The 13,325-nt window shown below is 45.9% G+C and overlaps 1 protein-coding gene across 10 annotated transcripts in view; it reads right to left on the bottom strand.

Moving 5' to 3' along the window:
* Positions 1–13,325, bottom strand: part of LOC8035057 (phospholipid-transporting ATPase IA) — a 132,079-nt gene that overhangs the window by 29,371 nt on the left and 89,383 nt on the right. For all 10 annotated transcript variants that reach the window (XM_040500573.2, XM_040500572.2, XM_042289880.1 and 7 more), the window contains 6 exons: positions 11,064–11,128; positions 8,244–8,333; positions 6,020–6,102; positions 3,966–4,071; positions 1,783–1,860; positions 849–959 (listed from right to left, as the gene is read on the bottom strand). In XM_040500573.2, the coding sequence (XP_040356507.2) occupies positions 849–959; positions 1,783–1,860; positions 3,966–4,071; positions 6,020–6,102; positions 8,244–8,333; positions 11,064–11,128 (533 nt within the window). The remainder of the gene's footprint in view (positions 1–848; positions 960–1,782; positions 1,861–3,965; positions 4,072–6,019; positions 6,103–8,243; positions 8,334–11,063; positions 11,129–13,325) is intronic.

Raw genomic sequence — 13,325 nt, 5'->3', positions numbered from 1 at the left:
GAGCAGAGCCAGCGCTCCCCTCCAAGCACACTTGATTGCATATTTTTCTGCCCCCAAGCCCTTAAGACTTTGCTCAGGACACTTGATGGTGTTTCTGGCTCATTCTCTCTGACTGGGGCTCGCTTTTTGACAATATCTCTGACAATTCCCTGGTTTTTCCAGGTAATTACTACTTGTTACTAAAACTATTAATCTCAGATTTTGAGCCTAGGAGAAGAGCCATCTTTGTAGCACACTCGACGACAGCCAAATTGGCGCGCAGAAAACCCGAGGTATATTGTACAGTACCAAAGTCAGAAAGTACATCAACAACTGGCTAAATGTGGGGCACTAAATCTCGCTGGTGATCCCTTTAGAAGTGTTTGGCATCAGAATACCTAGTTACAAAGAACCCATATGACTTTGCAAGCTCCGCAGCCTCGACGTCAGATGAATCTCCGATTGATTAGACGTAAACCAAGCTTCAGGAAAACACTAGATCACACACTGTCGCTGTTCTTCTGTAAGAGCATTCCCGGCTTTATCGAAAGTCCCTCCTGAACACTCTCAATATGTACACCGTGAGTGGCAGAAAATAGGTACACCCGCCAGCAATATGAAGGTGAACACCTTACCTGGTTTCATGCCTGTTTTACGGCTCCCTAAAGCTATATTAACTCTCAACGTCTCAAATGGTACGTGGCCAAGGGTCTAAACTTTGCATTCTAGCCCTCTTCTGGAACAGAGCTTGTTCCAAAACTTGCAAGAGCGTCAAAAACAAGAAGAGGGCTGTTCACCTTCATATCGCTCACGGGTGTACTATGCTGCAATATAAAAAAAAAAAACTCGAGCAATCGACCTTGGCTCACCTCAATAACATAAAGGCAGATGTTCTTGTGGAATGAGTAGAGGATGAGTCGGCACATCCGGTTGTGGTTCCAGGCGCCGTGAACAAAGAGCAGGCGACGCAGGAACCGGAACTAAAAGAAATCCATGTTTTATCAGCCACCAAGCAAAGTCTCATCTGGTGGGAACTCCCTTTCTAATACAAACAACTTTTGACACAATAACACAGCGACAGAGACTACCCTCTGAATGCATACAAAGACAGGCGAATATTGGGGCCCGATTCGTCACTTGCACATAATTATTAGGGAGGTCCCACACTTCGTTTGCCGGAAGTGACAAAAAAAATGGAGACGAACAGAGATAGTCTAGGCATTTGCGCACTGTCACATTCTAACAAAGATTTGCACAAACGTAGGCTCATGAAGTTTACATTTTGCTGACACAGTGTGTCAGTCCGACATTTGAGAACAGTTCGTGCCAGCATTGGGACGGGGTCAGTCAGCGACAGACACTCCAAATTAAGCCATCCTACCGTTATATTACAGAGAGGGGCCCACACACCTAAAGAGGTATAAAACAGGGCAAGCTAGCTTTGGAAGTGCATCTTCAAAACACGAAAATAAAAAACTGGAAACAAATGCTCGTCTCGGTTCCTAGTTCACTCGTGCCTAAATCAGCTGCCCTAATCATGCCTCGAGTATGGTATTAGCTGAAAGGCAAGAAAATAACTATTTTTATTTGATTGTCTTCTAAACTGGCAAAGGAACAGTTGTTGCTGTTGTCAAAGCTAATGTTCCCTACTTCATTTCAGAATTCGTCTGAACTCGAGTGATGCAATTTCTAGATAGGGTTATCAATCGTAGCGGGCCATCTCTCAGGATATCACAGAATGACGGTGTTAAGCTCTGGACGGAATATGTGTACACTACCCATACTTCCAAAACCTAAACACACCTGCGCGATGGAGTAGTCCGATGCACACGCCGCCTGCAGTCCCTCCATGCCGCTGATTCCAATGCCCACGTGAGCAGACTGAAAACAAACATAACACGCTGACAGATTATCGCGCCCGCCACGATGCTGCACCTAGAACTGGCCGTTTGTCCCGGTCAGTCACTGCATGCATTGCACCCACGACAAGAATCTAGAAAACTAAAATCAAACTTAAAAAGTTGTGTCGCAACAAACTAGGTACAGCCTTTCCCAATGCAATGCAGATTGCATAACTGAAGGTCGATCAGCCGACCAAACGGCAAATTAAAGGACCGCAAGTTAAAGCTGTCACAAAAAAGCCAGGAAAGTGTGGCAGAATGGTTCGGCATGAAAAACTTAAATTGGCAGACAAGAGCGATGTCACTACCCAGAGCTTCTGTCCCCGTGAACACACCAAGCCTGACCGACAAGAGGCATAGAGAAATTCCTACCCCCAAGTTGCTGGTAACTGGGCTCTCGTACCATGTGGGTCGACTTCCTCGGCAGTGAACCTTTTAAAGGGATGCTGAACCGAAATTTCCATCTCGGAAAACAATGCAGGAGCACTGGGCGGGACGCTACAAACCCGAAAGCATCACTCATAAAGCGATATAAAGCAGATGGTTGTATTTTTGTGAATGAAGAAAGCGTTTGAACAAGGCCAAAAAGGCCCGCGACATTGCGATTCTTGTTTCCTCCTCTTCTCACTTTGACTCCGCGAGGACGCGCAGAAGGAAGGAAGCAAGGCCGTTTTCTCTCCTCCTCAACAATTCTGCGGTAAACGCGATGTCGCGATTCTCACACAATCGTATCCTTATTTTACAAAAAGTATGGCCATCCGTTCGAGATATCGCCTTATGAGTGGTGTTTTGAGGTTTGTGGTGCCCCCTGTTGAACACTCCTGCTACCTTATTTTGTAAAATCCACAGTTCGACTCAGCCTCCCTTTAAGCATATAACTAAAATAACAATGAATACTGTAAACAACTTATTTTTCGCAGGCCCAATAATTCGCAATTTACGTCAAAGCGTGAGTTTTGAAATAATTTGTGGGTTCCAATTTTCGAGATGCGGTGGGATCTCAATATAGATCCCAGTGTGTTTACATTTTAACGAAATTGTTCGCAGGACGTATTTTTCGCGAATTGCCTACTTATATTATTTGTTTTATTTTATTTCTGTTTATTTTTATTTATTGCATTCATTACTTTCATCCAAATCGTCCACTGCTGCTGGCACTTTTGCATTCAAATAAAAAAAACAAAAATTGTTCAGCCTTTCCACTCTCGTGAAGAAGGAGGACCAGCGGAGCTGTACTCGATACACTGTGTGCTGCTTCTTCGTCGCCGTCTATTTTTCGCACTGTTTCCTACGATGAATTCCCACCAACACGCCCAACTATCCATTCTTCTATGATAGCTGGAAAGGTTGGCGCCATCTACGAACGACGGCGAAACCATACTGGTTGTGTACTTGCCGCCGTTGCTTATAGATGGCAGTAGCTGTCCAGGTAGTTTTGTGTCGACATACACAGACACGATCCTGAGGAACCTAGCCCTTAACAGCTCGGCTGTAAAAAAACATTGAGCCCTTCCGGACCAGCTGTGCTAGTAGCTCGGTGGTCATAGTGTCCGACTGCCACTGCACCGACCTGGGTTCGAGCCCTGCCGAGTGCTCCAGCCTTAAATATAAGCTTAACGTCTGCAATGCTCCCAGCGTGTCACTCGATCATGACGCTCACTCACGACAATTTTTGCATAGAAAACGCCACACAAAACACATTGGGCTGAAAAGAAACTCTATCTCTGCTGCAAAATCAGCCCATTCCAAGCACCGTGCTCATGACCGTCCTTGAGGGTGTCGGTAAAGGCACGAAGATCTGTATTACGCTTGCAACGTTCAAGGTTCTCTAAAAGCACAGATGAAGTAAAATTAACAACCAAGCAATCTTCAGGTGCACCCGTGGACCGATAGTTGTGCGGGGAGTTCCAAAACTCGACCGAAACCCGCGAAATAAAATTCAGAAGGATCGCATCCTAATGTCCCTTCGAAGCTAGGTGTCCGTAACGTGTCCGCCGCCGACTCGAAACACGACTGCGTGCTCGAGAGCAATGACAATTGTCTGAGAAGCCAGAATCGATAGGGGGGGGGGGGGAGGGTAGTCACCTGAATCATGGCGACGTCGTTGGCGCCGTCTCCGATGGCGAGCGTGACGCAGTGTGTTGAACTCTTCACCATGTCCACAATCTCTGCCTTCTGCATTGGGGACACCCTGCACGGTTTTACAAACACCGAATTTGCAATCCGTTACCCAACCAAAGAAGACAAGACGTAGCAACAATGCAAAGCACCAGTTCGTCTACTTTTTTTGCAGGGGTTGTGGTGACGTTAGAACTCCAAGCTCCGATTGGCTCTGATCGAAGGATAGTGGGTAGACCTCAAAGCAAGCTGCCTTGAGGTCTACCCACTATCCTTCAATCAGAGCTAATCGGAGCTTGGAGTTCTGACGTCACCACAGCCCCCGCAAAAGAAGCAGACACACTGGCGCTCCGCATAGCCCGTGATAGAACCCATAGAACAACTTGTTGATAGAACCATCTTGCATATCATCACGAACAAATCACCAGTGAAAGCTAGGCATACCTCATTTTAACACCTCATCATTTAATGCCTCTTTTCTTTCCTAAACCTCCACAGATTGGAATCATCTTCCCGCACCCATGGTCTCAAAACTGATGTTGCCAATTTTAAAATTATAATTACTAATTTTCTTGTTGTTCCTTAGCCACTGTTCCTATTCTTGCCTTGTTCGTTGATATAATATATATTTGTGTTAAACTCACTCCTGTCCGTGATGCTTCTGGGCCCCGAGAAAAAATAAATGAAATGAAATGAATGAAATTTCTGTTGCACTTTGTTTGTATTTATCCCAATAGTGGACTTTTAGAACCAAAAAACCTGGACACCCAAAAAACAATGACGCAAACTCCGCGAAAAGAGGATCCCAAAGCAAAGAAAACAAAATGCTAAACAGCTTTGTTGTTCAGACCTCATATGCTCAATTTCAATAAAAGTAAGGCGAGCCAAAAAAAAAAAAAAATGGAGACGATAAAATGACTTACAGTCTCAACTAATCTGCCACAGTCACGCTGAAAGGTATCCTTTACGGCTACCTCGTTTTGGCCATAACACTAGGTCAGCATTCCCCATTCGAAATGCAGCGAAATGAAACACCCACGACCGTGCACACTGTAGTAACAATAAATGCAGCAATAAACAGTCTGCTCGTACATAGAGAGCAATACATAAAAGCAAACACTGTGCTATTAAATTGTTTTTTTTTTTTTTTTTTTTTAAATTGAAGATTGACAAGCTTTTATTTTATTTTAAAGTATTTTTCTGAAATAAGTCTTATCTTGAAGCATTGACTTGAACACATAGGTAGTAAACTGGGTCTGCACACCTTTTTTGCTATTTTTTTCAAAGTGAGCTACAATGTAACCCACTTATAACGATAATGAGAGAACCCAAAATGTTCGATTATTATAACCGATTATCGTTGTATCTGGACTAGAAACTGATCATTTCCAGTCTAGAAGCTCTAGAAACTGATTGTTATAAGCGGTACATCGTTATATGTGGTATTGTTATGAGCGGATTGCACTGTATTTGCACACTTCACTATTTTATGGAAGCCATACCTCCACTTGCACACATCCAATCTTCAATATGCTTTCTTTTTCTGGTAGGTGTGAGGTATCCAATAAGGGGTACAGATATATGTTAGATAAGGCACCAGATTTTTTTTTTAAGATGAGTCTTGTATTTATTGCAATAAATAATTCTGAAACTGGAAAATTCAAGTGTTATAAAAAGCTTATAAATCATCCTAGAGCTTTCATTTATACCTTACTATCTAGGATCCACAAACCTTTCAATTTATGAAGATACTTTTTTTTTTAATATTTATTTCAGGACTTCAATTTGTTTTAACACCTTTTCATAATCTTTGCAAATGAAACTTACAACATTAACAGAAACTAATTGGGCTACATCAAAACTAAGCACTTATTTTGTAGTCAAATTGTAAAGGCAGACAAGCTACGTAAATTTCATTTGAAATGAATTGCAAGTTATGTAAAAAAAAACTCTAGAACCAGTGTGTTGCCCCCTTCCCTTGCACCAGACCCACTAAAAATGTGCAATGGGAGGTCACTTGCCGGCAGCAGATGCAGACTTTGCAGGAAAGCGCAATGTCCACGAAGTCTCGTCGCACGTCCGAGGAGAGGGCGTACTTGAGCGTCTGCAACGAGGCGCCGTCCTCAACTCAATCCACTAGTTGCCTTACAATCAGACTATATTCATCGTACCACCTCCATCACAAACGCAAAAGCGACCCCGACATCACCGAACTTGTCTTTTCGTCGTAAAAACGCTCGTCCGCATTCATTCCGTTACATTTACCGTCACAACATGTTACTCTGCCAGAGAGTAGCGCCTCGACCAGCTTATCGTTCGGCTTGCCTCCGTCGCATATGTGAAGCCGACGTGCCAAGCGTTAAAGCTAACGACACCTTCGGCACACCCTTTTATACGACAAATGTCCACCGCGCTAGTCGTCCTGCCGCAAGCACCTAGTCGCTGGCGTAAGGGCCAATTGCGAGCGCGCCACGCCTTTCCAAGACCGCACAAAAAAGCGGCAGAGTTTGTCGCGACTTTGGAGAGCTGGCACTAACGACTGGCTCCTTTTGTCGTGGCCATATCCCTCAACAATTCGTCTTTGGCCGCGTTTTTCGAACTGCGGTCGACTCTCGGTAATTCAAAGTCGCTTTATTAAATTTTCGGTCAGTACGAAGAGGGGGTGTGGTCGGGCAAGAGAGGGAACGGGCGCGGGGCGCAAACTAGCTGCCAGGTGGGCAAGACAATGAACTCTTTCCTGACCGCGCTAATAGGTCAAGTAATTGACGGTTTCCAAGCGCCATCAAGAAATTAAATTTGGTGCGGGGTATTACCTTCCAGAATTTCGCGGATCGCCGAAGAACTCTAGTTTCGGTATCAATGTAGGTTTGAGCTTTATCACAATCTGGTGGGCTGTCAAAAATAGTCCTGGGAACGGTGGTTGCACTTTTCTAACATGACTAACTGCTTGCATTCGTCTTCATAACAAAGATGGCATTATTTTTTTTGAGATAACTCAACTGTGTTGTGGCATATTTGTTAGACCTCAAGAGCTCTGGCGGCAATTTAAATGATGCTATAGGCGTTGCTCAACAGATGGCTGTCGGGAAGTGTCACTATAATTTCCAATGCTGTCCTGAGCCGGCGTGCACGTTTTGTACTCCCAATAAGGCAGACAAAAATGCTAAATATGAGGGAACTGCAATCGTGGCTATGACAAAACCAAGGTGGAACACAAAGAAAGCATTCTACTGGGCATGTGAGATGTACCATCTGTGTTTCGCCAATATAAGCACGTGCTACGGAGGCTAACTCTTTGACGAACCAAAAATAGACAATGTCAGCTAGAGTGCACTGACTTTCAGAAGTAATAGCCGTGGGCGCAGGGCAGATTTTGCACATTCTGAAAATTTTTTAAAATTGTCGTTTAATTTGATATAGCTCTGGAAGTCTCAGCATTTATACGCCTTCGGCATGTACTACTGTATTTTCAAGGAATAAAATTTTAAAATCTTTTTCCCACATTATGTCAACTTGTTTCTTTTGAAACAACAACTGGCCACATTTTGATGTATCATATCGCTAAATGCGCGAATTAGTTAGGATAACAAAAGCGTCTGCACGGATCTTTCGAAAATTGCTACTTTTCCCGTGGTCAGGAAAGAGTAAAGCAGCCAAGCCACACTAAGCCAAGCCAAGCTAAGCCGGCATGGCTGCGGGAGCGTACATTACGCTGTTATTCCCACAAAAGTCACAGATGCGAGCTTCGAATTATCGAGAGTCTGCTGTAAGAAAAAGTGGGGCGCACGCGCTAAGAACTCGATTTCCTTACAAGTACCCGATCACGCAGATCAAGTCAGCGAACTAAAGAGACAACATAAAAATCTCCTCGGTTTCTTCGAGAATGATACGAAAGTGGAAAAACAAAAGCAAGGTTCTAGAAAACACCCTACAAAGTCACGCTTCTCTATACTCGTTAACATTCAAAGAGAAGAGCAAATTTTGAACACAGTTCATGCGCCACACAGAGCAGTTCTTACACGAGACTCGGTCGACAGAGGAGAAAAAGTTACGCTCTTGCATTCCAAATATACCCATGCATTGATGAAGTCACAAATAAACAATCTTACAAGAGCAAGCAACTATACCCTAGCTCCTTACGTGCAAAGGTAAATTAGTAACGCTCCACAAGAGGCCAAACCGCTTGCACTAAGGTTCCGACACAAGAGCGTGCTCAGAGGTAGGGACGCCCGCAGAAGTACTCACTTTTCCATCCACGACGAGAGCCAGCTCGTTCTCTTTCCCGAGCAGATCTCCGAAGTCGTGGACGTGCCTCCGGATGGCTTCCCTCGTGGCCTGCGCACACGGTGACAATTTAAGGGAAATAGATGCGTCATCCACACCGTGCAAACCAAGTTTCTCGCATTCTCGGAAGAAGGACCAAAAACAGCAAGCAACAATTCGATAACCGTGTTTCTTTTCTCGTTAAATAAAATTGAAGACTGAGTAACCTTTCAATCTACTCTTCCCATTTTCCCATTGTTTTTTATTTAAAAGAAAATGTAGAGCCCATTTACTTCACGTGAAGATGGAGGAACAGCGAAGCTGTTATCTTTACAACGTCTTGGACTATGCCTAGAGGACGCCGTCTAGGACGACCTCAAGGACGGTCTCAAGGACGACTTCTAGGACGACGTCTAGAGAAATTCAGCCTTTCCACTTTGATGAAAACCAAAGTGAAAAGGCTGGAAAGGTTGCCGCCGTCTATGAGCAACGGCGGCAACCAAACAACCGGCAAGCCGGTTGTATGGTTGCCTCTGTCGCTCTTAGATGGCGGTAGCTGTCCAGAGTTTTGTCTAGACATTTGTTGGCCCGCGGACACGATACTGGGGAAACTAGCCCTGAACAGCTCTGCTGTAAAAAGAATGCAACTGAGATGTGAAGTAAAAAAACAATTATAGCGTCCTTATCAGTTGCGTTTAGTATCAATTTATACGGATCTAATGTGGTAAAAGATATTTAATAATTTGAATGAATCTTACGCTTTAAATAAATTTATCCACGTACGGTCCGAGCGCTGAACTGTAAAGGCCCGCTCACACATTTGCAACCGAGTACGACCGAGAGAGACGACACCCGTTGAAACCTCTTAAAGTTTCTTAGGACGAGAGAACACACCGGCACGCTGGCGCGATCTATGCGGCGAACCTGGAACTGCATTTCACAAGAGCGAAGGTTTTGCGGGACTTCCGAGGTCAAATGTGCGTAATACCTGTGACAAAGGCTCTTTTAAAACGTTGACAAAAGTTTTTCGAGCCAAGAAAGACAGGATAATGCGCGAGAGAAATAGAAAATATGCCGGACCGCCAAGTTTACACTGCTACCCAATAGATGGCGCCAGCGTATCCTCTCGTCGTAAGAGAAATTAAGAGGTTTCAAGGCACTTGGTTCCAAGAGGTCAAAGTGTGTGAACGGTCCTTAAGCGCGAGAGGCCTCGTGAAGCGGCAACAGCAGCTTTTACAGCGACGGCTGCTGCGGGCTCTTCCCACCACTGGAAATAAATTCCGTTGAAGTTGGCGTAATAGGGCGTAGGGCGCACATCGTCAGTGTTGCCAACTGCCTAAAAAAAAGGATTGTCCGCCTCTCTCGGGATTTGGTCCAGGGGATCAGCCGCGTGCGAAGCGGGCGCATTACCACGGAGCTACGCCACGGCTATGACAACTTTGACAATCAGTTTTAGACATGGTAGTTGTGGAAAACAAGCGCAATGCGTACGAGCCTCGTGTACTGCCCACTAGATAGCCACAATTGCTACGACTTGTTTCTTCATTCTCAATTAATCGCAAATTTAATTACTAAAAGCCTTCGGCCACGTGGCACGAGCCGCCACCCGACTAAAAGCGCTTAGCCGTATCCATCCATTCGATATCACCTACGAGACGGGCTTGTGCATTACGTCGTCGTCGGCAGGTCCCTGAGCCACCCGGTGCGGCAGACGCGCCGAAACTCGACGAGAGTGTGGCGCAAAGCGACGGACGCGGGGCGCCTCGGCGTCGCACCTCATGCGGGATGCTGAAAAACGCGCCAACGGCGATGCTGGCGCGTCTCGCCGCTCGTCGCGGGGTGAACTGTGAGGTGCGTGCTCGTGAGAACAAAGCCGACGTGGAGAGAAAGTCGTCTGCTTTTCGCGCAAGAGATGCGGCGACAACAAAGTGATATCGCCGTCATTCTGACGTCGCCGAATTGGCTTTGATTGGAAGGACGAGGGTAGACCTCAATGCTAGATGCCTCGAGGTCTACCCCCTAGTATTTCTTTCTCAATCGGTCAATAAAAATATGGTGTTCTGAAGTCGTCGCAACCGCTGTGCAAGAAGCAGACAAGCTTGAGCTCCGCATTGAGACTTTGCCGTCGAGTCGCAGCTATCGCGGTGACTATACCATTAATTAAAGCGAGACCGCAATGTCTTTTTCCTCTACCTTACTTTTTTTTTTTTTTTGTGGAAATAAAGTAAAAAGTTAGAATTCCCCCCAAAAAAAAACATGTTGTAGCAAAGTGGTAATTTGAGCTAGTTGGTACATCGTTAAGATTAAACAGCGCACAAAACGTGTAACCACTATCCTACGTGTGAAATCAGGGATACGCAGAGTGGTCTCCCCGCTATCGGAAAGCGGTACACAACATCATCGGCATGTCACGTGACACAGTCGGGTGACAGCGCAATTACCATATTCCGTTTCATAACATGGTCGGCTAATACAATGACGTAACTCTCAAAGGACCACGCGACACCTACAGTGGCGACGTGATCCCGCAAGGCCCCTTCTGGGGTGGGGATAACAAATCTTCTATGGCAACGGCAGTGGACTACAGCTGTTTTGTCCACACCACTCCAGTGGCACAGACAGGGGTAGAGTGACTACGAAGCGAGAGGTCCAGGGTCTTTATAAAAACACCTGGCCGCGTTGTCGCGTTTCTGTAACAACACTTTGAGGCGCTCTCAACCTAGAAAACCAATTCGCAAAAGCATCCTGCCTCAAAAACAAAGGAAACCGTAAGGAGTTGATGCAAAGGGAGATGGTACTCACGTCTAGACTGTCTTCGTTGATGACTAGAAGCGGCATCGACTGGGAGATGAGGTGCGTCGAGTAGCCTGCGGGTGGAATACGACCAATCAGCGAGGCGAGACTGCCTTGCGAGAAACACCCGAGTTATGGCTATGTTCCGACTCGGTTTTGTCGTGAGAAGCAGTAGGACACGGGATTCAAAAACCACCCCGTTAACTTTCAACTAAAAGATTGTGATTGAAAAAAAAAAAAGATAAAAGTTATACTGAAATTAGAGGACCGCAGCGAAGGAACGCGATTTTAAAGTGTCGCTTTAAGTCCCTTTTCCCTAAAATCTACAGTCAAACCCGTTTATAAACGAACAGCAGGAAACGCTACAATCAGTTCGATATAGCAAAAACCATTTACAACGAACTTCCACGATGCGTTTGTTGTAAGGCACGAGCTTCTCTTTCTTTCTCATCTCTTCACCTCCACCTTGTAACAATGCGCTGAAACTTTTTTTTTTTTTTCCATTCTAGTTTATCTCCCTTTCTGACTCGCTTCTCTTCATGACAAACCACTTTAGGATGGAAAAGCTTTCTTTTCTGTGCGTGCATGCAGTATTTTTAGCTTTCTCCCCCTTCTGAATTGCTTCTCTTCGCACAATTTTGTTCGCGGCTCAAGCTTTCGGAATTTTCTTTCTTATGGTGAATTCCGCCGCCGCAGATCTCGAGCGCTCCAAAAGTGCTCCATTTGGAGCGCGCATATTCCGCTCGCAGATCTGGCTCAAGTTGGTCATCTTCCGCTCATAGATCTCTGGCAGCACCCGCTCCACGGAGTGCCCCAAACTCCGCCGAACTTGCTCTGCGGGATTTTACGGATCTCTCCGGAAGCTGACAGAGCGGCCCACGTGATTTCCGTCTAAATCGGCGGTGCGCATGCGCGGCGAGGTTGGAGAGATTGGCGGGCCGGTCGGGTCGTGGAGTTGGATCTGTTTGGGTGCGTCGGTTGTTTACTCTGGATTGTGACGGCTCGAACGCTTCTACCTCGCGTAGATCAGGGATAAAAAGCCGGGAATGTGGAGCGTGGCAAATCACAAGCGCTAACGTCTGTTATCGTGAGAGGAAGAACGAGAAAAAGAACGACAGAAAAGCCGGAGGCAGACGCAAGGTTAGGCCTATTCATTCTGCAGCCAGTGATTGTTTACCTTTTTACAATGCATTTCGTCGGCGTTTTCCCGTGAAATAAAGCAAGAAGTGGTTAGGCAACGACCGCGAAAGTGATGGTTTGTTACCTCTGTGTTTATTAAAGGGATACTTCAACGAAATTTGAAATATTCCCGTCGTGTTCAAAAATAGGTTGAATATGATCCACAATATCCGTAAATGACAATCGCACGTTTGTATTTTGATCCTGGTGGCTGTATTTTTCGTTATAAACAGCCCACTCTGGCAAGCGCTCGGAGAAGGCCCAGCTTAGAGCACGTGACATCCAACGCAATCGTGATGTAGGTCGTCTCAAGACGAGCAAAGCTACGGCGAGGCTGACGTCGAGAGGATGGCCTAATCGTTCCAGCCACCGAAGCGGCTGCTTTTGTACGAATTTTGAGTGACGCGTTAATCTTCTATAATCTTCTAGGGGGACAATATCGACTTCTGCGACACACAAAAGGGATTCTCGGGAAGAGGGGAGTTCCTCCTTGCCCCCTTTTCTCGTCGTGGCCGGAGACGAGACAACCTCCGTCACTAGCTGTCAAGGTTCCTAGACGAGCATTACAAACGAGGCGTTAGCGACATCCACCAGGTGCTCTTTGCTAATCGTGTAATTCGTTTTAAAATTCCTTTTCGAGACTTTTTTAACAAGATATTGGTATGTCCCATGTGATACTGATCTTTTGAACACATATATAGACCAAAAAATGAGCGCCAAAATTTCGTTGTAGTATCCCTTTAAAGTCGTACTACAAATCTGAACTCCACCGCTGGCAATCGCTGTCCGTTCCCCGCCGCTTCGAGGTGGCCGAAAGGTATGCGATGGTGCCGAACGCGGACGTCTTCGTTATTTGTGACATGGGCGCAGCGGTATGTATAATTTCGCCCGGCCTGTGTGGCGTGTTACTTCTGCAGCTAAGCAGTGACAGTCGTCACTGGTCGTCGGAAAGATCAGCCGGCTGAGGCGTTGGTGGGCTGGTCAAGTTCGAGCAGCGGCCATTTTGTATGGCGGAGGGAGAAGGGGTGGGGAGGGGTGTGGGGGAGGTCGCTCCAAAAATGCAAGTTTATCTTCCCCTCGTCGATTCGGAGC

The sequence above is a fragment of the Ixodes scapularis genome, unplaced genomic scaffold, assembly GCF_016920785.2.
Source record: "Ixodes scapularis isolate PalLabHiFi unplaced genomic scaffold, ASM1692078v2 PGA_scaffold13__105_contigs__length_92229423, whole genome shotgun sequence".
In the NCBI taxonomy this organism is placed as follows: Eukaryota; Metazoa; Arthropoda; class Arachnida; order Ixodida; family Ixodidae; genus Ixodes; species Ixodes scapularis.
Note: the sequence above shows the minus strand (reverse complement) of the source record. Positions and strands in the feature narration are given on the sequence as shown.